This window comes from Perna viridis, chromosome 10 (assembly GCF_037379345.1).
Source record: "Perna viridis isolate PV_CMFRI_1.1 ecotype Kerala chromosome 10, ASM3737934v1, whole genome shotgun sequence".
Classification (NCBI taxonomy): Eukaryota; Metazoa; Mollusca; class Bivalvia; order Mytilida; family Mytilidae; genus Perna; species Perna viridis.
In genome coordinates this window covers 33,214,277-33,240,506 of record NC_142454.1, presented here as the reverse complement: position 1 = coordinate 33,240,506, position 26,230 = coordinate 33,214,277, and the positions used below count along the sequence as shown (strand labels likewise).

The window sequence follows — 26,230 nt, the reverse complement described above, 5'->3', positions numbered from 1 at the left end:
TTGGAAAGTGCAAACTGTTTTTTTTAAATAGACCAAAACCGTTATGAATATAGAAGATGTCGGTAGACCAATATACCGACGCATCAACAAAAGACAATTCAGAGACATCAGAATCCTGCGAAATAGCCAATACGTTGCAAGAGTAATCAAGGAAACCAAGATTCAAAACTGAGAGACCACACATGAAAACAGACAAACTCAACAAAGAACATAAAATAACTAAAATAATACATATAAAGTAACAAAAGTAAATAAGCAACTCGGACTCCACTATAACTGGGAGCATGGACTAGGTGCACCGGTAGGATAAGCGTCCTCTGCTATCAGTAAACAGAAACTATCCGGGTACACAATGTAGACTACACAATAAAACAAAATTGTATATAAAACTGAAGATAAGGGAAAAAAATACGTCATCACATGAAAAAATAACTAAAGCACTTGCAAATATCATTATAAAAGTAAAATTCCAATCAAAAACAGTGACCAAAGACATATATACCGAGGTTATGCTCTAAACCCATAACTAACCCTAAAACCTTAACTCTACAACAGACACTTGATTTGATTGTATAACGGGTTGGGTTAGAGACAGCTACATGACGTATTTCGTTCATGTGTTTTATTTTTTTTTAACAAAAAAGGTGCATTTTTACTTAAAACATCTATATCAGCCTTCTTGTAATAATGGAAAATGTGCTTTACGTGAGTCGCAAAATGCAAAAATCAAACATTTGATAATGAAAAGGTGTTTTTTTTTTTTAATTTTACTTGAAGTAGTTCAATTTTGAGCAGAAATGTCACAAACGTTATCTTTTTCAACGGTTGTTTTACTTGTCCTCATTCTTACTCTGCATTAAAGTGTTTTTGTTTTGTTTCATTTTTTGTATAAGATTGTTTTACACCAGAAATTTCAACAGTTGTCTTTCTTTGGTTAGAACCTTTAGGGGCGGTCATTTGTACCTGGTGTGGTTGGAAGAGTACAGGTTTCGATGATATAAACATCTGTTGTTTCACATATTATTCATATTTTTGTCCACCGAATTCTCTTCGAGTGACACTTTTGTTTAATACTATCGTTCATGCGTTTATGCCCAAATAACGACCTTGTTAAAAAAAAAAATGGGGAAAATATAGAATCATCATATTTATTTTTTTCAATAATTGAGTAAAAAAAAATTCTCCCAAATTGTGAACATTTTTGGCAAAAAGATCCCTCACCCCTTTTTTAGCAATGAAATGGCCAATGCCTAATTTACTGAAATTATAATAATATAAAATGGACAATTGGAAAGTACTTGACACATAAAACCTCTCTGATCTGTTTATAATTTAGTTTATTTGTTGGGAAACATTGAACATATATTCCGAGTCATTCACTTCTGGTAGAGAAATATCCTTGTTCTTTCTAGTAATGAGAAAAGCATAATATTTACACAAATAAAATGGTAGAACAGAATTAACAGTATCATCCATGCCAGACACTGCCTGTCTTCTACAATGGCAGTCTCTTAAAAAATTAGGCCGTGGTGCTAATATCAAACTCTTCTATTCTATTCATGATTTTATCATCATTGTCATTAAACGTGCACAAGAACCATGGCAAACAATCTATTCCAACCTAACCCCGGAACCTCTGGTCTTATCTCTGTGTCTTGCGTAATCATTTCAAAACTAAGAAGCCACGTTTGAACAACACAAGTGACAACAATGGGGGAATTAGGGAGGTTTTTACTTTTTATTGGTAAGTTAATCTTAATTTTTTGTATGTTTTTCATAAAAAGTTACTTTACTTCAATGTTTCGATCAGAATTGGCCTACTCTGCACTACAGATTACACGATTGTCATTATTTAGGACAAGATTAGGAGACGACTTAGACTAAATTATTTTCAATAATGGGGGCAAATAAGGCGTAACATTCTTATAAAAAAATCATTTCCCGATTTCATAAAGTTTTGTACATTCATACTGTCTAGAAATGTGGTTCCTGATTTAAAAAAAAATGATAGAAAAAAACAAATTTTAAATAACTATATAATCAATTGAAAATCTAGGTCACTTTGGGCTAGATATAACATTATCTACCTTATAAAATTCTTGCCACAGAATAACTTATTATAGAGCCTTTGCATTTCACTTCAAAATTGCAGATTAAAATTTTCAAAAAGCGGGACCAGGAAGATGGTCACTTTATTATCTTGCCCAAACAATATCTGACCAATGGTATCTGCGTCACTACACAAATGCGATATCTAAGTTTATGATTTTTTTTATATTTGACAAATTTTAACTGGATATGATTAACGAGACATTCAAATTAAATGAAACAAACCATTAAAGTAGCACTCCAGGTAGGAATTATGCAAAATGTGATTAATGGCTGGAAAGCCTACATATTTTTATTTTTGATATTTTGCATAAAATGTCATAGTAAACAGAAATTAACAGGTGGCTTTTCATATAAGCCATGCTCTTAGGAGATAAAATTTATATAGAATGTACTCAAGAATTCAAAATTAAAGGAGATAACACTGTAAATGAGGCTTAAGTATAATAGAAACTATTGGATTTTCAACATGTATTATCTCCTAAGAGAAGGCTGATTGGAATGAATAATTATACATTTCAACGTATAGACAACTTAATGACAAAAATAAAAATATGTAGCCTTTTTTTAGGGTGTATCGCATATTACAGAACTTGCATGATTCTTACAGAGACTGACACTTAATATTTTTTTGCAGTAGTAACATGCGCTTTAGCTCGAGAACTAGAACCAGAAAATTATACAAAAGAAAAAGCAGCTGAACGTGCACAAAGATCTGCAAGTATGTAAAGATTTATTTTACTCTGTCAAATAATCTAGTTTTCATATTGTCATAACAATTACCAAATCAACAAAGAGGACAAGGATCTCAATACAAAGCATTATGAAAAAAAATGGCACGAAAATTATGTTAAAAACAAAACAGGAAAAACACGACACTTTACAATGTCTCCGTATTTAGCGTTCATGTATCGGCTCTTCCGACATATTGTGGTGATAACAGCTTGGAAAACATAACAGCATTAACCACAAAACTACACAAAAATAAGCTGTGCATTCGATTCCCGGGTCTGTCATGAAAACAGACATTAAAATTCGAAATTATTGCCTCAACTTCGACATTAGTTGTCAAAATAGATTCATGATATTTCATCTAGTATTTTATTCTCTTTTATTCTTGTAATGAATTGGAGGCCTAATATCAATTTAGCATTCATATTGTATGTGATACTATATTGAATAGCAATTGGACCTATGTGTTACACATGTCAGAACATTGCTGATCCACAGCAGTGTACACAGACAAAACAATGTGCCATTGATGAGGTAGGTACATCACAGACCCAATAATGTAATACCTATTTCCACTTTCTAAATAGCGGATTTCGCATGGGAAAATCGGATTTGATTTTTTTTTTCAGTAAAGCTAATGTCGTGAATAACAATTAAATAGTTTTATGTATCATTATCAAATTTTTAATACAAAAAAAGAAATGATTAAAATTCCTAGGTTCGAATAGCTACATTAATACCATGAATAATTCAATTTTTAGTTTATAAACTGACTAAAATAATAAAAAAAAAACAAGAACTACAGCTAACATCTTTTTTTTTATAATGGCCACAAAGTTTCTCTGTTATCATTATTAACAGTTTTTCTGTTTATTTTCCTTTTTATCATAGTATTGCTATGCTGCGGTTAACACAGCCGGTGCACCGGGACAGACCACTTACAATCTTGGTTGTAAGAAACTTCTCGTAAGTAACCCACGTGTCGGATATCTTCAAATATGGTAGAGTTAAAGTAATTAGAATTAAGATATTTTATACCGTGTTCCTGCTAAATGTCAGCTTTAATGTTAACAAATATCTTTTTTTTCAATATGGTTATTTGTTTCAGATCAATAGCTTGCTCTGCACTAGATATTAAGGCTATAAATGGTATGAGCATTTCCAAACAAAAGACCAAAGATTTTTCATAATGATTTTTACACTGTTTTTTTTTTTTGCAAGATATAGTTGTAAAACACTTTACTAAAATAAATGCATTCCTGTTTATATGACTTGATATTAATTCATATTAGTACTAGTAATGTCTTAGATTTTGAATTTACCAAAAACTTGAGTTGTTATCAATAGCGTAAGCCTGGCAGAGTTGTTTGCAAACATCCAGTTGAGTCGCGTCATTTTTGTTAAATATGTTTAAAACTAGTATGTATAAACATTATTTTTTTATTATTTCAGCAATGCGGTGCTTTATCCGGAGGTGTAATTCCTGTGATAGGAAAGAGACATGAAAACGCCAGATCCATAGACTCTGACAGGAGAAGACAGACACTTACAGAGTGTAATAGATGCTGCTCAAGTAACACATGTAACAACAATCTTTGCCACAAAGACAGTAGGTTATATATATTGTTTATCATAATATTAACCAAAGAAAACAAGCCTGCACTGACTTAATTTTATTTCATTTGCACTTATGCAAATTAGCTATAAATTTGTGTTGTCTTCCATTACGACAGAGAAGAAGCTAAGTCACACAAGAAGAGTTACATGTGTTGCATAAATATTTTGGCAGGTTTTCTCGCAAAGGAATTTCTCGGAACAATATCTCCTAATATTCATGAAATTATTTATTTATTGGACTTGACTTTTTATGAGCAACTCGTCTGGTATTTCTAGAAAAGCAGAAGGCACTTACTCTACCCGTACCCCGTACAGGGGCATGCTCCCAGTTCGTAGTGGAGTCCGAGTTGCTCATTTACTTTTGTCACTTTGTATGTATTATTTTGGTTAATTTATGTTCTTTGTTGTGTTTGTATGTTTTCCATGTCTGGTCTTTGTCCCTTGGTTGCATTCTTTTGATTTTCGCTAGAATCTTGGTTCCCTTGATCACTCTTTCATCCATTACTATTAACTGTAGTGTGGAAAAGTTTTAACCCATTCTACGGAAATTGTTTGTATGGCGTATATTTTGAATAGATAAGACATGCAACTTTTAGATTAAAGTTAGCACTTCAAAAGTTCTACGGTGGCCACCATAAGGGTTTCGACCAATATGGTGTGTCTATATCTTGACATGACAATTTTGTTTCTTTACATAAATTTCTTCTTCCTGTTCCGGTTGACCTGAAACAAACTGAGGTATACATCGAATATGTGTTAGAATGTATAGATCGCTTGCTTACAATTTATTATGACTATTTCATGGGCTCTTCTGATTATTATTCGTAATTTTACTTCTGTCTTTTCGAGTTTTGAATTGTGACCATAGTTTCGCTGATTTTGATTCAAAGATTACTTTTAAATAGAGCAACATATGCATGTACAAGTATGATCCTCATGATCAAGTGCAAAATGTGAAATAAACTTTATTTCTATTGTTAGATAACTCTCATGTTGTTAAATCTTACTTGTTGCTAGCTGCTGGTGGTCCAACCCCAACCGTTCCTGGTCATGCTAATACCTATGCCAGGCTAGTTGGTGGTACGAACTCGTATGAAGGAAGAGCTGAGGTTTTCCATAACAATGTTTGGGGGACAATATGTGATGACTACTGGACACCAGAGGACGCTGCAGTCATCTGCGGCATGTTGGGATATAGCAGGTATGTGAAACAAATATCGTTTGTTTGGCATTTGAGACCTTTTTACATCGTAACGGTATATATTTACCTTCCTTTGATAAATTTATTTAACGTTTCCACGATTTAAACATTATTTGAGAATCATTATTTGCATCGCTTTTTATAAAGAAAATATGTAACGCTAGTAGGGTAACAAAATATTGATTTGAGATTTCAATTCGTTAACTTTACATTCTTCAATGATTTTTTACAGAGTGAGTAGTGGGGTTTGATTTGTAAATTTCATTTTCCCTCTGATGTCTCCAAATGAAGTCATATATTAAGTGAATACTTTTCAGTCTTGGATTGACCAAATTAAGAAACTACTAGCAATATCATTCTCAACAATTGAACTTTTACTTCAAAGTAAATACATACTTATTTTATAGGGAAGGATCAGTGTCTGTCCCAACAGCAGGGTTTGGCTCAGCTCCTAGCTTTGCCCATATCTGGATGGACAACGTGACATGCTCTGGATTTGAAAAGAGCATTGACCAATGTCAATTCGCTGGATGGGGTGTGAACGATTGTGTACATCGAGAAGACGCTGGCGTTGAGTGTTCTTCGGGTACAGAACTTAACTTTTCCCTTTTTTGGTTTAAGTTCGCGTTTTAGCTCACCTGGCAGTGGGCAATTTGAGCTATTGCCATCACTTGACGTCCGTCGTCGTCGTCGGCGTAGTTAACAATATATTCAAACATCTTCTCCTCTAAAGCTACTAAATAGATTTGGGTGAAACCTAAAGTGATTGTTTTTAGAGTATCCTGCATAAAATGACCGTTTGGATTTTTGATCTGTTAAAAACATGACCGCCATTATTTAAAAATATAACATAGGGGTCAGACAGCAGGTTATTGCATGTATCTCCAAAACCGATAGGTTCAACCAAATTCTGACTGAGTAAATTTATTCAGCATGATAAGATCTATCTGTTTTCAAATTTTGGTGAAAATATCTGTTGAGCCATGTTGGAGTTATTGCCCTTTTTGGACGTTTTCTGCTGCTCTTTGATGTCATTACTTTCAAAATCTTCTCCTCAGAAACTACTGTACAGAATTCAATGAAAGTAGGTCTTTTTTTTATTCTTAGGGTATTCTTAACCAAATGACCGTTTGGATTTTTGATCGGTTACAAACATGGCCGTAATTACTAAAAATAGAACATAAGGATCAGACAGCAGTTTTTTGCATACATCTCCAAAACCGTTAGGTTTAGCCAATATCTTTGACTCCTTATTATAAGGCCTATACAATTTTCCGGGGGATCAAAGTTGTCAGACGACTCCATGTAAGAGTTATTTTGTCTTTGAAAGGCAAAAGAGTAATCAAGGGAACCAAGGTTATAGCGGTAATCAAAAGAATGTAATCCAGGGACAAAGACCAGAATGGAAAACAGACATACACAACAAAGAACATAAAGTAACTAAAATCATACATACAAAGTAACAAAAGTAAATGAGCAACTCGGACTCCACTAAAAACTGGGAGCATGGACCAGGTGCACCAGAAGGGCAAAAATACGCTTTTAGCAGTTTTCAGTCAATATCTTGAAAACTATGATAGATAGAATGAAACTTTCAATTGATGAAAGGATCCTTACGATACGTCCTACAGCCTTCATGGAGTTAAAATTGTCGGACAACTCATTGTTAAAGTTATTGCCCTTGAAAGGCAAAATTTAACCAGGTGAGTGATTCAGGCTCCGGAAGGTCTCTTGTTTTGCTTTTTTTTTTTCAGAAAATAGGCCTATCACGATAGAAAAATGACTCAATAGACACTTTGCATAAAGGGCAAATAATTTTCAAACTATTTACCATTTTGATTTTCGAATTTACACAGCTCTGCCGATAAAATGTATGTATATTTTGACACATACTTACTTTAGTCCACCCTCATCATACTAACTCGTATTTAAGTACAACAACAAACATGTTTTATACAATCTCTTGATGCAAGAATAACCAGGTGCTTTTGTATCAAAGTTGTATCTCCTCCCATATAATGTCTTTTAAGACGGGCGCGTGTAAATATTTCGTCGTTCTTTCATCGTTCTGTCTGTTAAATTAATTTGAAAACTAAAATCCTCTATATTTGATTATTTTAATCCTATCATCCAGCTGGCATCTACGCATCCCGTCCGAATTTGTAATATTGGGGGCCAAATATTGTAATGTTTTTACGTCATGAAGGCTCATTCATGTCTTGCAACTATTGGGATTGAACACCATACTATATCTTACCTGTATAATTCAATACTTGTCTAAAAAGTTAATTGAAATTTCAATTTTATTTGCAGCTAGTTCTGAGGATAACATAATCTTTTTGTTGGACATTAATAATGGTGGCGCCATCCACAGAATGAATCTTCACACTCTCAGTTATGTCCAAATACCAATTAATAGACTTTACACACCAACGGCCTTTGATTATGATGCTAACGAGGGGAGAATTTATTTCGTCGATCCGAGACTACAGCAAATTGTTAGTGTTCATTTTAGTGGAACAGATATCAGAGAACTTCAGCAACTTAATGCAGGTTAGAGCTGATATGCCTTCAATTGAATGCAGTTTAATCTATGCGTGAAGATTTTGGGGCTAGTTTTTCATTAACCTTTTAAATATGATGTCAAAGGAGGCCCACTGACATAATATGACTTTTTTTTTAAAGAATAAATCTTTAATTGTATTGAAATTCGACCTCTGTAAAGTTTTGCTATGACAATGTGGTATCCTGTAGTATATTAATCTAATTGTGAATGTTCAATAGTAGACTTCAGATCGGATGAATTACTTCTTTCTGATAAAACGAAAAAAACTTGGTATTACACATACATGTAATTAGATCGCTAACATTTTTATTTAAGCTTCTGACCTTGAAAAAATTGAAGTTGATCCTCTCAACAGATACTTGTTCTACGCTGATACCGGAAATAATCAGATTTGCTCTCTCCGTCTTGATGGAACAAATTTCAACTGTCCTATAACCAGCAACTTAGACGAACCTAGAGACATTGCTTTGGATCCAAGATCTCAGTAAGAATACTTATATTTAGCTTATGGTTTCTTGGATTTTCATTTTGAGTAAAAGCAAAGATGTTGCGGGAAATACCAATGAAACCACCACAGTTAGTAGTTACACGTAAAAACATCAAATTCAAATACAAAATTGTCTGTGATAGTTTACGTTAGCATGTCATATTTTAAGTATATTTTTTCTTTAGTTTTTAGTTTTCATTTGTTTTTTTTATTATTTTTTATTGTTGTTTTGTTTGTTTGCTTTTGCTTTTTTGCTTTTGAATTTTTTTACTACATTTATTCAATTAACCGTTCTATGAGGCTTTTCAAACATTTATTTAAACTTTTAATAAACACATTTTTAGAATTAAACAGACAAACAAAAAGTTTTAAAATACTAGTCTGTATTTTTTCTTCTATTCTCAGGACTGTTTACTGGACGGATTGGGGAGCTTCACCAAAAATAGAAAAGGCAAAATATGATGGCACAGGAAGACAAACCCTTCTGAACACAAATTTGAAATGGCCTAATGGCATGGCAATCGATTTTGATGGTAATATTTGTATGTGCACATATATTCGACTGTTTATGTGTTGAGAAGCTATGTTTTAAACGAAATGCGTTTTGTTAAAATATTGCAACTACAGTTATTCTGTCATAATTCAAATTGGTTTTTTTTTGTTTTTGTTTTTGTTTTTGTTTTTGTTCTTCTCTGTTTTTTTGGTTTTGTTTTTTGTTTTTATTGTCAACAAAAATTTAAACTTCATGGCTCATTTGAAGACGTCGAATACGTTTCAATTTTTCCATACTTCAATTTCCCAACCCGAGACAAGGGCTACGAGTTTTAAATTTAAAAAAATTCTGCAAAATAACGAATACCGCCTAGTTTTTACATACAAAATAACCAAAAAAATATCAATAAAGTATACTGCAGTGGAAAATATGTTTATCATAATCATGACCATATTTTATTTATCGTAAAATATCTCTCTGTACAGTTTATTATCAATACTAAAACTTAAATTTTCAGAAAACAAGTTATACTTTGTTGATGCTGGCACCGACAAAATTGAAGTTGTTGACCTCACAGGCCAAAACAGAAAAACAGTATATACAGAAACAGGAGCACACTTTTTTGCTATCTCAATTTACCAACAGTATCTTTACTACACTGATTGGACCAAACAGTATGTTTTTTTTCTACCCAAAAAAAAATCAGTTCTTAGCATCTATTTACGTAATGTATTACCAGATTTATCGGTCTTTGTTTTTCATTGCTCTTTGTTGATGAATTTTAAATATCATCATACACACAAACTAGTATTGGAAGTGATAGTTTGATATCAGTTTATCTTCCCTTTGTTCACATTTTGCAAAGCTTCGTGTTTTTCCAAAGTCTTTTTTGAAATTCAATCTCCTCCGCAGACCATACTTCCGTTTCCTGTTTGGTTGTATATTTCTTCGCCTTGTAACTCTGCTTTCAAGTAAAGAACATTTTAACAAGGTATTATTACTTCTTATTTTGAACCCAATACATACCTTCTTGTATAATGTAGTGGTCCATTTAAAAGGAAGGAGTTTATGACTAAGGCGTGAAAGCTCAAAGTAGCTTATATGCAGAAGACTTGCTGTAGGTAAGTAAAAGAAGGAAGCGTGAATAAAGGGGAAAATGGTACATACTTTTTTTCAAAAAAGACCTTCTTAAAATATGCAGCTCTTTTCTTAAATTAAACAGCACTGTAATGAGAGTCAACAAAGATGGATCAAATCATGGAGCCATTGGACCCAGAGGATTCAGAGAATTGGCTGACATCAGAATTCACAAATACGGTTATGGAATCCCAGGTAAAATAATATCATTGTTATCATGGGGCATTTTGTTATAACGTCTACTCAGCTTATTTAAAACTTCAGAATCAACTTTAAAGAAACCTATTAGGCGTTTATTAATACTTTTATGTATTTAATACGATATGATTTAAGGCTATGCCTATGATGGGCGGAGCTCATTTTTTGTTTACGGAGCACTACCATGTTGTATGGGCAAAATCTCATTCGATGAGGAGAATGCGCATGAATTTCTTCTTGGAAAGCTTAATACATTTCTACACAGCCAATAATTTTCAATTATTATTGAATAAACATATAAATAAATAAATATAAAATAGTATCCATCGACGAAACATCGCCTCCACACTTGCGCGATCGTCTACGACCGTGTTGACTAATTTTGTAACTTCCGTCAGAATATTGTTCAGGCATTCATAGTTCTGGTCTTACATTCTACATATATAGGAATATATAATGTGATTTGTGTATGATGCGCGTAATTATTTTTGTTCAGGAGTTATTTCATTGTCAAGTACTAATGTTTAGATACACATGATACAAAAATTTCAGGTGTTGCCACTAGAGCACCACTTATAATAGACGAGAGTCATATGTTCGTACGACTGGTTGGAACAGGAAACCATAATGAGGGTCTAGTCGAGGTGTATGTTAATGGTGTGTGGGGTACTATTTGTGATGACTCATGGACAAATGCTGATGCCGGAGTTATTTGCTCTATGATGGGATTCAGCAGGTTAGAACAAGTCTCTTAACCTATAAACGATTTGGTAGTTTTCTTTGTGCTCCATGTAGGGGTCTAATTTACAGCAAAAATTCATTTGACAACGAGGAGGGAAGCTCCGTTAGAAAAAGTAATCAAGGGAACCAAGGTTATAGCGGTTATCAAAAGAATGTAATCCAGGGACAAAGACCAGAGATGGAAAACAGACATACACAAAAAAGAACATCAAGTAACTAAAATCATAAATACAAAGTAACAAAAGCAAATAAGCAACTCGGACTCCACATAAAACTGGGAGCATTGACCAAGTGCACCGGTAGAATAAGCGTCCTCTGCTTTTCTAGAAACACCCGCCGAGTTGCTCATAAAAAGTCAAATCTGGGATAGTCGAAAGAGGAAAGAAAAACTATGACATATTCAACAAATCAGTTTTCATGGCGCAGGCGGATACACCCTTACGATCTACGAGTTAATGATGACGACCATAAAACTTGTGTAGTGATGACTTCAATCTTGTAGCAACATAACCCTGTTCCAGAAGCTTATTTGTTAGAGTTCTAGCGCGATACAAAAAGTCTGCGTAGTTTTGGCAAGCTCTGGCATAACGTATGAGTTGTGATATGAACACTCCATGCGCAGGTGCTGAAGGGATGTTGCCATGGATGAAAAGAAATTTGTCAGAAATGAATGAAAAGTCATCACGTTTGTCGTATCTGCTTTGGTCAGTATCTTTCCTTTAACATCGATTTCTAAGTGTAGGTCAAGATATGAGGCTGACTTCACAGTGTCTGTATTAATTAATTGCATCTACACCTTTGTTGAAAAAAAAAATCCTTCGTAATTTTAGCAAAGAAAATCAACTCGGCATTAGGCTAACAAAAATTTTGAAAAAGACAAAAAATAATCACTAATATCCCCCGAGAGGAGAAATTAGTGTATCTTACCCTCTTCCAGATTGACAACGCGTCACATCGCAAATTTATTAGTTCTGCTAGCTTGAAAGTAACAAGGCATAGACACTACTAAGTTTTCCGGTTGACTGTAGTAATTAACATAAAGATTAGGAAATTAGTACTGAGCACAGTTGGTCGAGTAAAAGGTTGGCTTTTCAAGATTGCAAATTGCCGAGCATAAATTAAGGACATCAATTATAAGTCTATCGATCCAGAATAAGTCGTTTTACGTATATTTTACCATATATGTAGATTAACAAATTTTAGGCTTTTTAATTATTCAATTGAATTATTTGTATAAGATGACGATTTGTTAGATAGATTAGCAATACAATTTTGTGTACGTGTTTTGTCATATGATTACATTATTAAAGTTTGGTCAACCTTTCATCAAAATCAAAAACCTATCAATTAGTAACAACTGGGACTGTTTTTATTCATAGCCAAAACGCTGTTGCATTTGGAAACGCCACGTTTGGGTCTGACAACTATGTTCCAATTTTCATGGATGAAGTAAAATGTACCGGTAGCGAAACACATATTGCACAATGTCAATTGCCCCAAGGATGGGCTCTACACGACTGTGACCATAACGAAGATGCTGGAGTAAGATGCCAATTCAGTAAGCATGTTAAACATTTATTAAAATAACCTGAATTGTTTTCTTTGGCCAAGTCAATCTATTTTCGATGTTAAAAAAATGGCCAACCCTGAAGTTTTTTTCTTCGTTTTTGTATATTGAAATGTGTTGTGAAATAAGCTTTTTTTCCATAACAATGCTCTATATGGATCAATTCAGAAATTCAGCTTCCGTTAAATACGTCTTCACCAATCAGAAACGTCATCAACGGAATCAAACTTCTAGTGGATATCAAAAGAATGTAACTGAGGGACAAAGACCAGACCTGGAAAAGAGACACACGCAACAGAGAACGTAAAATGTACAAAATGGTGTGTGCGAGAAATATAACAATCCCTGAATGCCATACAGTCTCTGAATCGGTCCTTTCGATATTATACTATGCCACTAACACACATTATTTTACTTCATTTATGAAAGTAAACAGCACTGAATTTTCAATTATGAAGTATATAAAAAATAAATACCCATATACGTGTGGAATTCCCCTTGTGATTTTTCCTACAGATGCAGCCGAAGTAAGCAATTTTATATTATCAACTGACACAACAATGCAAGAGATATACCGAATGGACATGGAAACCGGAAGTTATTCTGCCATTCCGAATCAGAACATTTTCAATCCAATTGCTATTGACTTTGACCCTCAGTCCAGAAAAGTATTTTATTCTGACGTAAAATTGGCACAAATCAGAACTTCAAATATTGATGGAACGGGCATGAAGGTTATACAGCAACTCAATTACGGTAAGTTAAACTAAACGCAGTCTAAATATTGATTCATCTAAGAATCATGCAAAAAATGCAGTATACCAAAAGAGTTTTATCTACGTTTTGTGAAGTTAAATTAAAAACAGTTTAGTTTAATTTTATTTCCCATTATTTTGCACTACAAAAGTGATCACCAGATGACCAGTCAAAATTTCACAACCTCCTTCATTACTTTTATTTGTTCTGAAATGGGGCATACTGAATGCATTCAAATTGTTAAGGAAGTTTGGACCCCAAACTGATTGATTCAAAGCCGAACCTGTACTTTTAAAAGCCAAAAACGATCACAAGAAAAGTCGTAGAGAAAAATCGTACAACACAAAAAAAATTAATCAAAATATAGTAAGAAAGGAACTCCAAGTTCATTGGTTAGTTAACGCATTGGATGGTTATTTTTCATCAATTTCAAAATATATTTGTATTATTAAGCGCTAATAACTGTTTTCATAAACAGCCGGTACACCTGATGGTATTGCTGTTGATTCAACAAACCGTCTTCTTTTCTACACTGACTATGGAAACGAACTTTTGGGTTTCATGAATTTGGATGGATCAGGTTTGAAAAATCTGACGACGACGGATGTTCATAATCCCAGAGGAATAACTCTCGATACAGCAAACAGGTAATCCTATAATATTCGCTCAATTGGAACTTGTGGAATGAAAGTAAATAAACATATGATTTTTACATTTGAAAAAAGAAACTGATGTTTGCCAGTAGATATAATAATAAAAAATCTGGTTACTAATGATTCTCATTTTTCTATAAGAAAGTACTGGATCTGCTTCACAAAAAGAATGAGAATAGAGACACATCATATTTAAATGTTTAGGATGGTTTGAGTACTCTAAAGTATTACTTTTGTAGATAATTGTCTTTTATTCACAATATGTCACAATAGTAAAAAAAATGTTGTATTCTGTTTTTCATAAAAAGGTACAAAATAATATTTAAAAAAGAAAAGGGGAGAGGAATGGCGTGTACAAATAGTGAATATGTTATAAACTGTTATTCAACATGTTAAATTATATATGAAGAAGTATGTATTATATGTCTTTATTAATAACATTTTACGGTTTCAAGATCCAGAGACTTTTATTTTATATTAATCCAGTATTTTAAACAAACCGTTATGCTCAGATTCAACACCCATTAGGAAAAGTTTGAACAGGGCTTTAACAAGGGTGTAAAAATATAAAAAGCGACAGACTGTAATTCTACCAAAAATACACGAACTAATTGTGCTCCTCTACTCGAAGACCTTTTTATTCCCTCTTACGAGGCTGACTTTAAAGCTGATCTGATCCAAAGGAAGGACCATCAGTTAGCTAGATCATTTTATTCCAGTCTCCGCTAAAAAGATGACGTATTATTGTTAAAAAATACATTACATCTACCCCCAAAGAACTTGAGATAAAGGATACAACAGGCACTGTGAAGTCAGCCTCGTACCTTGACCGACACTTTAGGTAAAGGAAAAGTTTTGACCAAACTATACAACAAACGCGATGATTTTTTTCATTTCCTTTTTGTAAACTTTCCTTTCACATGTGACAACATCCCTTCAGCACCTACGTTTCATATCACAACTCCTGCGTTATGCCTGTGCTTGCCGTAACTACGTAGCTTTTTGTAGAATCTGTATTTCTTATAATTAGGCTTCTGAATTTCCGCTAGAATATTGGTTCCTTTGAATAATTAACATTGTATCTCCAACAGAGAAGCGATAAAAAGACCAGGTCGTCCGATCATTTCTCAATGTGGTTCTCCAACGGAATGCTCGGATAGACTTCATTACTATTTTCTGCTACCTATAGTTAAACACCAAGGAACTTATGTACGCGACAGCTCGGAACAGTTTATTAAATATTACAGTTTCTGAATGACTACCAATTTCCTATGAACTTATGATATAACAATCATGTATACAAACATGTTAAGGCGACCGAAAACATCTACTTTAAAATGAAAAAAGACGACTGATATTTTAGTTCCGATGAAAGACAATTTACTTCTAATATTAGATTTAATTTGCTCCCTCTAATTTCTTCTAGCGTGTAGGATGAGCAATGGGGACAGTCTCTAGCCCTGAAATATGCGACATACGAGCGCATGAACTCATTAACTTTATTATTGATAAGTTCCGAAACAAGCACAACATAATTGTGCATCAAAAGTTCCGAGATGATGGCGTTATTTTCTTTATGGGTCTTTTCATCCAAAATTTTCAATTATAAAAGGATCTCGAGATTGAGGACTTCAAGGCTAAACCACGTGACTGTTCTTGCAAAAACTCTTCATTCAAAGATGGTCTTTCCGGTCACGTCGTTAGGGGAGATTTAACCATCATCGAAAACGAATCTCTGCGTAATATCCTTTCTAAAGGTCCCAAGTACCGCGAACCACGCTCCATAAATTGGAAATATAACTTTAAAGTTCTTTTGGATGCCGTCGAGGACTATGCAAGTTTTAAGTGGGTCAATGAGTGCCAAGGCTACATCAGTTTTCAAAGACCCCGATGTGGCAAAAATATCGTCTACTATACATGAAAAGTATTCTGTCGTACAAGCAGACAAAGCCCAAAACAACATTGTTTTTGTCTGCAAAACGTTTTATATCCAATGTTTATTATCAGAGGTAGACGTAGAAAATAATAGCAGTGATAAGACCTATACTGTTACCACACTTTCCAAAGAAGAGATTGTGGAAAACCATAAAACTGTGCTATCATCTTTTGGTCTCTCTACCAAGGACGATGGTTTACCGTCTATGTACTGGATTCCTACACACCACAAGAATCCATACAAACAACGTTTCATAGCTGGATCTGCAAAATGTACCACCAAACCTCTTTCAAAACTTTTAATTTCTATACTCACAACTGTCAAAGAGGGTCTGCAGTCCTACTTGTTACTCCCGTAGTGGTATTAATTCAATGTGGGTCCTGAAAAATTCGAAAGATCTTATGGAGACAATCAGTTCAATTATCTGAACAGCATTACAACATATGATTTTTCAACACTGTATACGTCTATTCCCCATACTTAGTTAAAATCCCGATTCAAAAATATTATACATCGTTGTTTTTCCAAAAACGATGGTACACCTAGATACAAATATATAGATTCCTCATACTTTGTACGAAATAATTCCAAATCATCTTCCAAATATACAGGAAAATGTTTACAAAATGCTGGAATTTATTTAACATATTTGTTAAGTGTGGTGGACGTGTTGTTCAACAAACGGTCGGCATTCCAATGGAAACAAATTGTGCTCCTTTGCTTGCTGACATATTATGAGGCTGACTTTAAAGCTGATCTGATCCGAAAGAAAGAATATCGTTTGGCTTGATCCTTTGATCTCTGTTTCCGCTATATAGATGACGTATTATCTTTAAATAATCCTAATTTCGGGGTTTTGATACATCGCATCTACCCCAAAGAACTTGAGATAAAGAATACTACAGACACTGTGAAGTCAGCCTCATATCTTGACCTTCACTCAGAAATCGATGGTAAAGGAAAACTATTGACCAAACTTTACGACAAACGTGATGACTTTTCATTCAGAATTGTCAACTTTTCTTTCATCTGTGACAACATCCCTTCAGCACCTGCGTATGGAGTGTTCATATTACAACTCATACGTTATGCCAGAGCTTGCCGAAACTACGCAGACTTTTTTCTATCGCGCTAGAATAAATAGGCTTCTGGAGCAGAATTATGTTGCTACAAGATTGAAATCATCACTACACAAGTTTTATGGTCGTCATCATGAACTCGAGGATAGTTATGGTGTATCCATCTGCACCATGAAAACTAATTTATTCAACGGGTCATAGTTTTCCTTTCTTCGTTTGTCTACCCATTTCCTTTTGTTACTTTGTATGTGTGGTTTTGGTTACTTTATGTTCTTTGTTGTGTATGTCTGTTTTCCGTGTCTGGTCTTTGTCACTGGATTACATTCTTTTGTTCGTTCTCAAAGACGTCAGTAAATTCCTTAGATTTAACAATTTAGAAGCGACCGACCTACTAGAATAAAAAAACTGAAAGTTTTCAATACCTGCATAGAAAGAGTGCACATCCAAACGGAACATTTTAAAGTCTCATTTAGGGTGAAACCTTACTTTAGTTTTGATAGTAGTTGAATATGCGTAACGCATAATCTCAACAAAGCTACTCGACTTCTGAAATTCAGCAAAATATGCAGCTTGCTCTTAGACTTAAAAGACAATAAAACAAATAAAAAGTTGTTAACATTTTTAACAAAATATCATCCAACATTACACACAATTTCGTATTTGTTACCAAAGCACTGGTCTTATATATTTAATGAGTCTGAATGCTATCAACTATTTGAACGACCACCCATCGCAGCCTTAAAGCGTTGTCAAACCTTGATAACACACGTCTATCGTGAACAATTAAACTATAAATATTATTCCATAACATTTTTTAACATGCTAATGATTAAATCATCACCTTTATATATCATTCTATAAATATGCATCTTTTACATAATACATATGATTACGAAACTAATTAATACTTTCACTATATACTTGTGGGGCGGCTGATGATCGGATGCCAATACAAAATCCTTGAAATATACTTGTGATATGTATTACAAAATACATTCAGTTTTACTTAACTATAATTGAAATCCAATCAAGAAGTTATTCCTCAGTTATAATGTTTCATTTGCATTATAGAACAAATATAGGTGTGCACGAATTTTAATTAGATATCATGTACAATCATGATTTTACTCGTAGATTACGTCCTACCTCATAGATATATTCTGGGATGCTAAAAAGACAATATACATGTACAAATGTACATATATACAAGGTGATCAATCTATTTTGAGCATACATAATTGATTGTTGCGTGGGCTCTGTTATGTTTTAGTAGAAGCAAATTGGAGCAGCTCCGCGGCCGATTCCTGGCTACAGACAATACATGTCTTGTTTAGGTCAAGTTAATCTATACTCGGCGTCACATAAATAACATACTGTTAAAATTTGAATAAAAATATTTTCTACGACTTTATTGACACCAACCGTCGTTTAAATTGTCTTAAATGACTTGCTCATTCGTTTAGCCAAACAGCTTCTCAAAAACAAGTCGCTTATTAGCTTAAATCATGCGTAACAAATCCTTACGGGAAAATCCCATACTAATATCCGCCATGTTGGTTTTTACGGGACGATTTGTTTACAAACGAAGTGCGTAAGTTCCCGTCGAACTCCGGTGACAATCGTCTGCTTGATCAACTTCTCGGTATTATACGTTGTTCGCGTAAAATAAATCCGAGATATCCGAAATAACGCCGAATTGCATTCTGGGTTCTTCGGTTTTTGGACAAACCATTTAAACGTAAATAACATCTCCTAGCAACCCGATCACTGTAAACATGGCCGACTTTTTACAATGTAAATATTGCCACCTAGAATTAAAATCTGACCGGAATTTAACGATTCAATGTTTAGGGAGAAGCCGTTTGGCTAAACGAATGAGCAAGTCATTTAAGACAATTTAAACGACGGTAGGTGTCAATAAAGTCGTAGAAAATATTTTTATTCAAATTTTAACAGTATGTTATTTATGTGACGCCGACTATAAATGGTGGGTTTTCATCCAACCTTCACAAAAATATGGTGTGATTGGGAGGATTTAATTTTTTTATTCCTTACAAGCCTTATTTTAGCTATTATTCAGTTAAGTTCTAAATCCACAGCCACATGAGATTCAGAGAAGAAACATCATTTTAGTCACCAGGAAATGAAATATTTGTGTGTTATAGTACCTCAATACTAGAAACAAATCCGGATTTTGAAATTCCCGCACCATTTTATTTATTTTTGGCAATTTTTTATGGGCGGGATGAAAATCTACAATTAATTCTTTTTCGTCTTAAAAAAAACAATAAAATATCTGACATATCTGATTGAATTGTATTTTTACTTTTATATGCCTTCCATTGTTATAATATTTTTCTATTTATTGTTTATCGTAAAGTGAATTGCAAAAATAAATTTTACAATATTCCTGAAAAAAATATAATTCATTTACTATTAAAAAAATAAAATAATTTTAAGAAGAGCACGAATAAATTATTTAGCAACATTGAAAATCCCAGACACCCCCCTTTCAGTATAAAAATGGTCTGTACCTTAGTAAAATACAAATAATTTTTCCATTCAGTCATTATAGTCCTAACAGGACTCCATTCTACTCTCTTTCCAATGAGTTCTTTTCAATTGCACTGCATTTTTTGCAAGAAATCCGCTTCCATGATTATCAAAGACTTATTTGAGGTAAAATCTCAACAGATCTAATAAGGCAATCTGTATAGAAAGTTAAATTGAGCATTGTTAGATCCTACATGCAGTGACTGACTTAAAACAAGCTATAGGTCAGATTCATGCCAAATAAGATGCTACTGAAGCTTGATTACTCCTCATTTTCTAAGATATATTTTTGCCTAATTCTGTATTCTAACACGACTTTTAGAAAAGTACAATATTTTTGTTAGTAATCGACTTGTTTTGTAGAGTTGTTTATTGGACCGACTGGGGCACACATCCAAAGATAGAAAAGATTAACTATGATGGAACTGGAAGACAGGTTCTTGCTAACGAAACACTTAAATATCCAAACGGCATAGTTTTTGACCCAGCATGTAAGTCTATCATGTGTCCCTTTCACTGATTGATATGGGCGTCATACAGAGGAATTTCGAGTTTAAATAAATGAAATATTGTACCATACAAGGTAAAATGTAAAAAGAGATGCGTACAATTTTGCAATAATATGACTTAAAATGATTTGTTGCGTTTAGAGAAAATAATAAGTCGTGTAAAAGGAGGCTTGTGTGTTGGGAAAAGAATGATGTTAATATGTTAAGCAACCGTAATTGTGTTGGACTTTTACAGCTATTGATACATTTTACTCATTTTGAAATCAATGATTTAGGAACTAACGCTTATTAATAGTTATTAAGGATAACTTTTATCTGGAAGTGGCGTGATTATTCTTCATTTTAAACCGGTGCTAACATAATTCAAATAAGTATGAGAACATAAAATATGTTGATGCTTTTCAAAAACAAACTTTTTGCTCCAACTGCAAACTTTAACAGAAATTATATTTCTTTTCTATTCAGCAAGCCTTCTTTATTTCTGTGATGCTGGAACCAACAAAATAGAATCCATGCATACAGACGGGACAGGCAGAAAAGTTGTATTTCAAGACAATGGGGCTCATTTCTATGGCATTGATGTTGACAGCACATACCTTTTCTTCTCCGACTGGAATAAAGAGTAAGTACAACATATAACAAATTATTTTTTAGCTTGACAATTGATTTGCTATAATCCGGAGTTAGACAGTTTTCTTGTATTGAATTAAATGTACACCTTCCATGTATACTTTTGACAATTGAGCGTAAAATAGTGTAGTTACTCATTGTAATTTCCAGAAACTACAAGACATACAGAAAAAGGTGTTAATAGTCGTCAGCTTAAAGAGCTCTTTTGAGTCTCCATAAGGGTTGACTTTGAATGACTATCCTTTGTAGGAGTTATTCCATTGGAATGTCAGATTTGCTACTTTTGGCCGGCATCTCTTTACAGAGAGTAACCAAGGGAACCAAGGTTATAGCGGTAATCAAAAGAATGTAATACAGGGACAAAGACCAGACATGAAAAACAGACATACACAACAAAGAACATCAAGTAACTAAAATCATACATACAAAGTAACAAAAGCGAATGAGCAACTCGGACGCCACTAAAAACTGGGAGCATGGAGCAGGTGCACCGGTAGGGTAAGGCGTCCTCTACTGTTCTAGAAACAACCGCCGAGTTGCTCATAAAAAGTCAAATCCCGGGTAGACGAAAGAGGAAAGGAAAACTACGACACGTTGAGCCAGCACTCCACAGTTAGTTTAGTTTCGCACTTTTGGCTAGGGATGAAAAATGACATAAATGGAAACTGGTGGTTGTTATAGTGATTAAAAATGAAGAATCTATTGTTGATAAAACATTTTCTGAAAAAAGGGGACTTTTAAAAGTATTTTAAAATGTTTTATATATAATTTCAATGTTGAAGGGGCTTTTTTTCAATGACAATTTGACTTCATTGTGAAAGTGAAAGTAAGTCAATTTATTACCATGCTAAATTTAATAAGTGGATTACAAAGTGAAATAGCTCGAAATCTAACTGGCGATGCCCATATGAGGAAGGTTTTTTTGAAGGGAAAAGTTTGAAAAGTTTCAGGGATTGAAATAAAAATTTCAGATATTTTGCGGGAAATTTGATAGTTTTAAACCAGATTTCATGAACTTTTTGCAAATTTTCGCATGTTTTTGCATGGTTTCTATGGTAACCCTATATGCTGTGGGTAATTTTTTTCCAGAAAATGTTAACTGCATTCTCAAGGCCTTGGCTTGAGCTATTTCTTGATATATAGATTTACAGATGCTTGACAATTTTTTAAAATGATAAATGTTACAAAGCATCAGATTACAAGACCAAAATTAGGCAGTTCTACAATACTGTGGAGTGCTGGGTTAAAGGAAGCTGTCTATACCCCTACACATTTAAAACATTGCTTTACATCTTAGAAACTAGTGTTTTTATGCTATGTTTTGATACAATGGTTAAAACAATGTAACTTATGGTATGGACCTATGTTGTTGTTAGCTAATAAGTCCCTAGCAACCAAGTATGCAGATTTTTTGCAAAGTTAACAAAACAATCATTGAACTGATTCATGTGTGAATATGGCTCTTGCCATCCCAAAGAATGAAATATATTTTTAAAAGCTAAATATTTGCGCAGGTTACATGTAAAATAGTTAACCGGGCAACTTTTAAGTGCACAATAAGCAAAGGTTTAATAACTTTAGGCCTTGAGTAGACTTTTTAGTACTTGGTTTTCAGTTCATTCAGATTTCTGTGATTTTTCATGTGATGAGCTTCAAATGCACTATTTTGGCATAAAACCTGTGTTAAAAGCTTACAAAACCCCAAATTTAGGGTTTATAAGTACATATGGGTCGTGATTTTGTATGTTTTAAGTGGAAATTTTCATTTATAAGATGATTATAGCAAAACAGTGAAATGCATATCTGCACTTAGGTATAAGGAAAGTTCTCCACTAATGACGAGGAGATAGCCTAGTATGAGAATGCCTCTAAAATTGTTATCAATTGTCCAATTATGATAAATTTGGTGTCATTTTACTCGTAAGAAGGTAAGCTTTCAAGAAATAACTAGAAAATTACAATATTTAATATTGCATTCTGTTAAAGCCAGCACTCCACAGTTTAGTTTAGTTTCGCACTTTCGGCTAGGGATGAAAAATGATATAAATGGAAACCGGTGGTTGTTATAGTGATTAAAAATGAAGAATTTATTGTTGATAAAACATTTTCTGAAAAAAAAGGGACTTTTAAAAGTATTTTGCAATGTTTTATATATTTTCAATGTTGAAGGGGCTTTTTTTCAATGACAATTTGACTTCATTGTGAAACTGAAAGTAAGTCAATTTTACCATGCTAAATTTAATAAGTGGATTACAAAGTAAAATAGCTCAAAATCTAACTGGCGATGCCCATATGAGGAAGGGGTTTTTGAAGGGAAAAGTCTGAACAGTTTCAGGGATTGAAATAAAAATTTCAGATATTTTGCGGGAAATTTGATATTTTTAAACCAGATTTTATGAACTTTTTTGCAAATTTTCGCATGTTTTTGCATGGTTTCTATGGTAACCCTATATGCTGTGGGTAATTTTTTTTCCAGAAAATTTTTACTGCATCCTGAAGGCCTTGGCTTGAGCTATTTCTAGATATATAGATTTACAGATGCTTGACAATTTTTTAAAGTGATAAATGTTACAAAGCATCAGATTACAAGACCAAAATTAGGCAGTTCTACAATACTGTGGAGTGCTGGCTGAACAAATCAGTTTTCATGGCGCAGATGGATACATCGTAACGATCCACGAGTTCATAATACGGCCATGAAACTTTTGTAGTGATGACTTCAATCTTGTAGTAGCATAACTCTGCTCCAGAAGCCTATTTGTTAGAATTCTAAAACCTACGTAGTGAAAAACTCTTAATCAAATTGAATGTTAACGTTAATTTTGCTTTCGTTTTTCGATTATTATCCTTTCCGGATTTCATCGACTGAACATAATAGGTTATTAATTTCTTTAGATAATTGTAGATATACATGACATAGTTGACCCTATATAATACCGTACTTTAGTAGTAAACGTCCAATTTAGCCCATTTTTATTGACATATTACTATATTTCGCATCACCAATACCCATGACACGGCCTTTAATTCTGATCTTTATAACGTTCAAATTACTGATTATATACATATTTCTAGGTAGAAATTCATTTCTATGTTCAAGCCATGTATATCAACTTTAAATTTGTCTATATTTTAATTGCACATTTTATATAAATGAAACGTTTATACATATTTATACATATCAGATGTTTTAACACTTTTTTAAAACCTGTTTTATGCAACGTTTATATTTGTAAAGTGGGGGAAACGACTATTTTTTTTTTAATTTTTGATAACACATGTTTTTTTTTATTTCAAGTGGAGTGATGAAAATAAACAAAAATGATGGAACCCATGAGGTACCCATTGGACCACCAGTGTTTGGAAGAGTCAATGGCATTGCAGTTATTGAAAATTGATGCAATATGGCTCAATATGTAATTATATCATGCACAGGCAAACTATTTCACAAAAATTTCTATTCAAAATGCACGAGGAAAGCAATTCGCAAGATGAAAAATAAAAAAAAACAAAGAAACTCTATGAAGACTAGTTAAAAATAAAATGAAAATGGATGATAAAGCAAAACCAGTACAGATCACTTGGAGGTGTCTATAAGAAAAAGAAAAATCATGATTTGTTTAAAGAAACAAAAGGACTGGTAAAAAGGTCAGATAATATATTTTCAAATAGCTTAAAGTTCTAGCAGTGATATTAAAATCAGAGACACTAATATACAACAAATGGAATAAAAGCCCTACAGCATGTAAGACATATATACTTTCGTTGTGGAGATTAAGACTCTATATGAATTAACTAGGGTTGCTTCATCAAACCATTTGTTTCTACTATGATTGTATTAAAATTTGTTCCGAGTAAGATATACTGTAAAAAAATATATTAATTTAAATTTCAGGTTTCAACCTACAAGAGTAAAACTCTGTATGCTTACACTATTAAATTCTTAGTACAAGATGACTCAATATTCTTTTAAAAAAAAACAGTAGCAATATAAATATGTTTGACCAACTCGACAATGCATTGTTTTAATTGATATGTAAAGAATTACAAGTGCAAGAGTCAATTGGGTGTAAAATTTTAAAAAATTGAACAGTGCAAAAGTTTCTTGTCAAAGTAAAAGAGTATGCTAATGCAAAAACAAATAACAAAAACCCCACAATCTAAAGTTGAAAGTCAGAATTTCAACACAGGACTGGCTAGAAACATAAACTGCAGATTTTAATTCAAATTACAACAGTCATGTAAATCACTTTGAATAAATCTTAACTGAAACTTCACTAAAGTCATCAAATTTCTGTGTTTGATATGGTTTTGTATGGCCTCTTATACTACAATTACATATTTATAACTGCGTATCCGAAAGTCACAGAATTGGTCACCTCGAAACAATAAGAAAATTTAATTTGACATTATTTTACTGATCAAAGGAATATTTGCAAAGCAGTACAATAAAATAAATGGATCCATCTGAAAGTTTGCAAATGATAATGGTAAATTATCGTCAAATGATTTTGGTGCATTATTGCAAATTACAGTTCAACTGGTGGCAATAAATTTGCAGATTTAAAAGCATAAATGAAATCATATCGTATAATGTCCATATAAAATAAGGAGTCAATAGCCGCCACTAACCAACATATTTTATCAAAACAATAAATCAGTTAATTTAAATGTCAGTCTCTGTAAAAATCTGTGAGTGCATGGTATCAAAAAAAACCTTTGAAAGTTTGATTTGACTATTTGCATCATCAGAGTCAATGAAGAAAGACAAGATTTCCATATCATTTTGATAAACTGAGTTATAACTTCATTTAAATGCACCGACAATGGACATTTCAGGGCGAAAACTCTGCCAGTAAAACTCATTTTTCAGTCATTCTATTGTGAGTACTATTGTTTCTGGGGGTACCAATTTTCATGATTTTCATGGGTAGAACAAACCACGAAATTTGGTTCCAAATAAATTTTCCAAAGAGATGAGATTTCCATTGATGTGTGTACTGAAAACTTCAAAACCACGAATTCAAGAATCCACGAACTTGTGTTTATTTCCTGATCCACGAAAATTGGTATCCACGAATTAAAGTACTTCACAGTATTGAAAAAAAAACTGAGCAAACCCAGTGATGCAGAGATCATTCAAGGGTCTTTCCAAATAGAGAAAGTATCGTTATATGAAATTATATTGTCAGATCGGTGGGTTTTTGACATGCATATTTCTGATTTTTCCTATTTTGCCCGATTCTTACAAAATCTTACACTTAAA

At 33.2% G+C, this 26,230-nt stretch overlaps 1 protein-coding gene across 1 annotated transcript; it reads left to right on the top strand.

The window, feature by feature from the left end:
* Positions 1-1,587: 1,587 nt before the first annotated feature.
* LOC148605481 (scavenger receptor cysteine-rich type 1 protein M160-like) lies at positions 1,588-24,918 on the top strand. The gene is made up of 20 exons (XM_088548952.1): positions 1,588-1,744; positions 2,747-2,830; positions 3,293-3,375; positions 3,733-3,807; positions 4,294-4,450; positions 5,476-5,659; positions 6,067-6,245; positions 7,973-8,212; positions 8,541-8,709; positions 9,118-9,245; positions 9,723-9,879; positions 10,428-10,537; positions 11,093-11,276; positions 12,661-12,839; positions 13,365-13,604; positions 14,083-14,251; positions 20,189-20,316; positions 20,800-20,956; positions 24,263-24,380; positions 24,860-24,918. The coding sequence occupies exons 1-19, from the start codon at positions 1,711-1,713 to the stop codon at positions 24,360-24,362; spliced, it is 2,757 nt and encodes a 918-aa protein (XP_088405078.1). The 5' UTR covers positions 1,588-1,710; the 3' UTR covers positions 24,363-24,380; positions 24,860-24,918.
* The last annotated feature ends 1,312 nt before the right edge of the window (positions 24,919-26,230 follow it).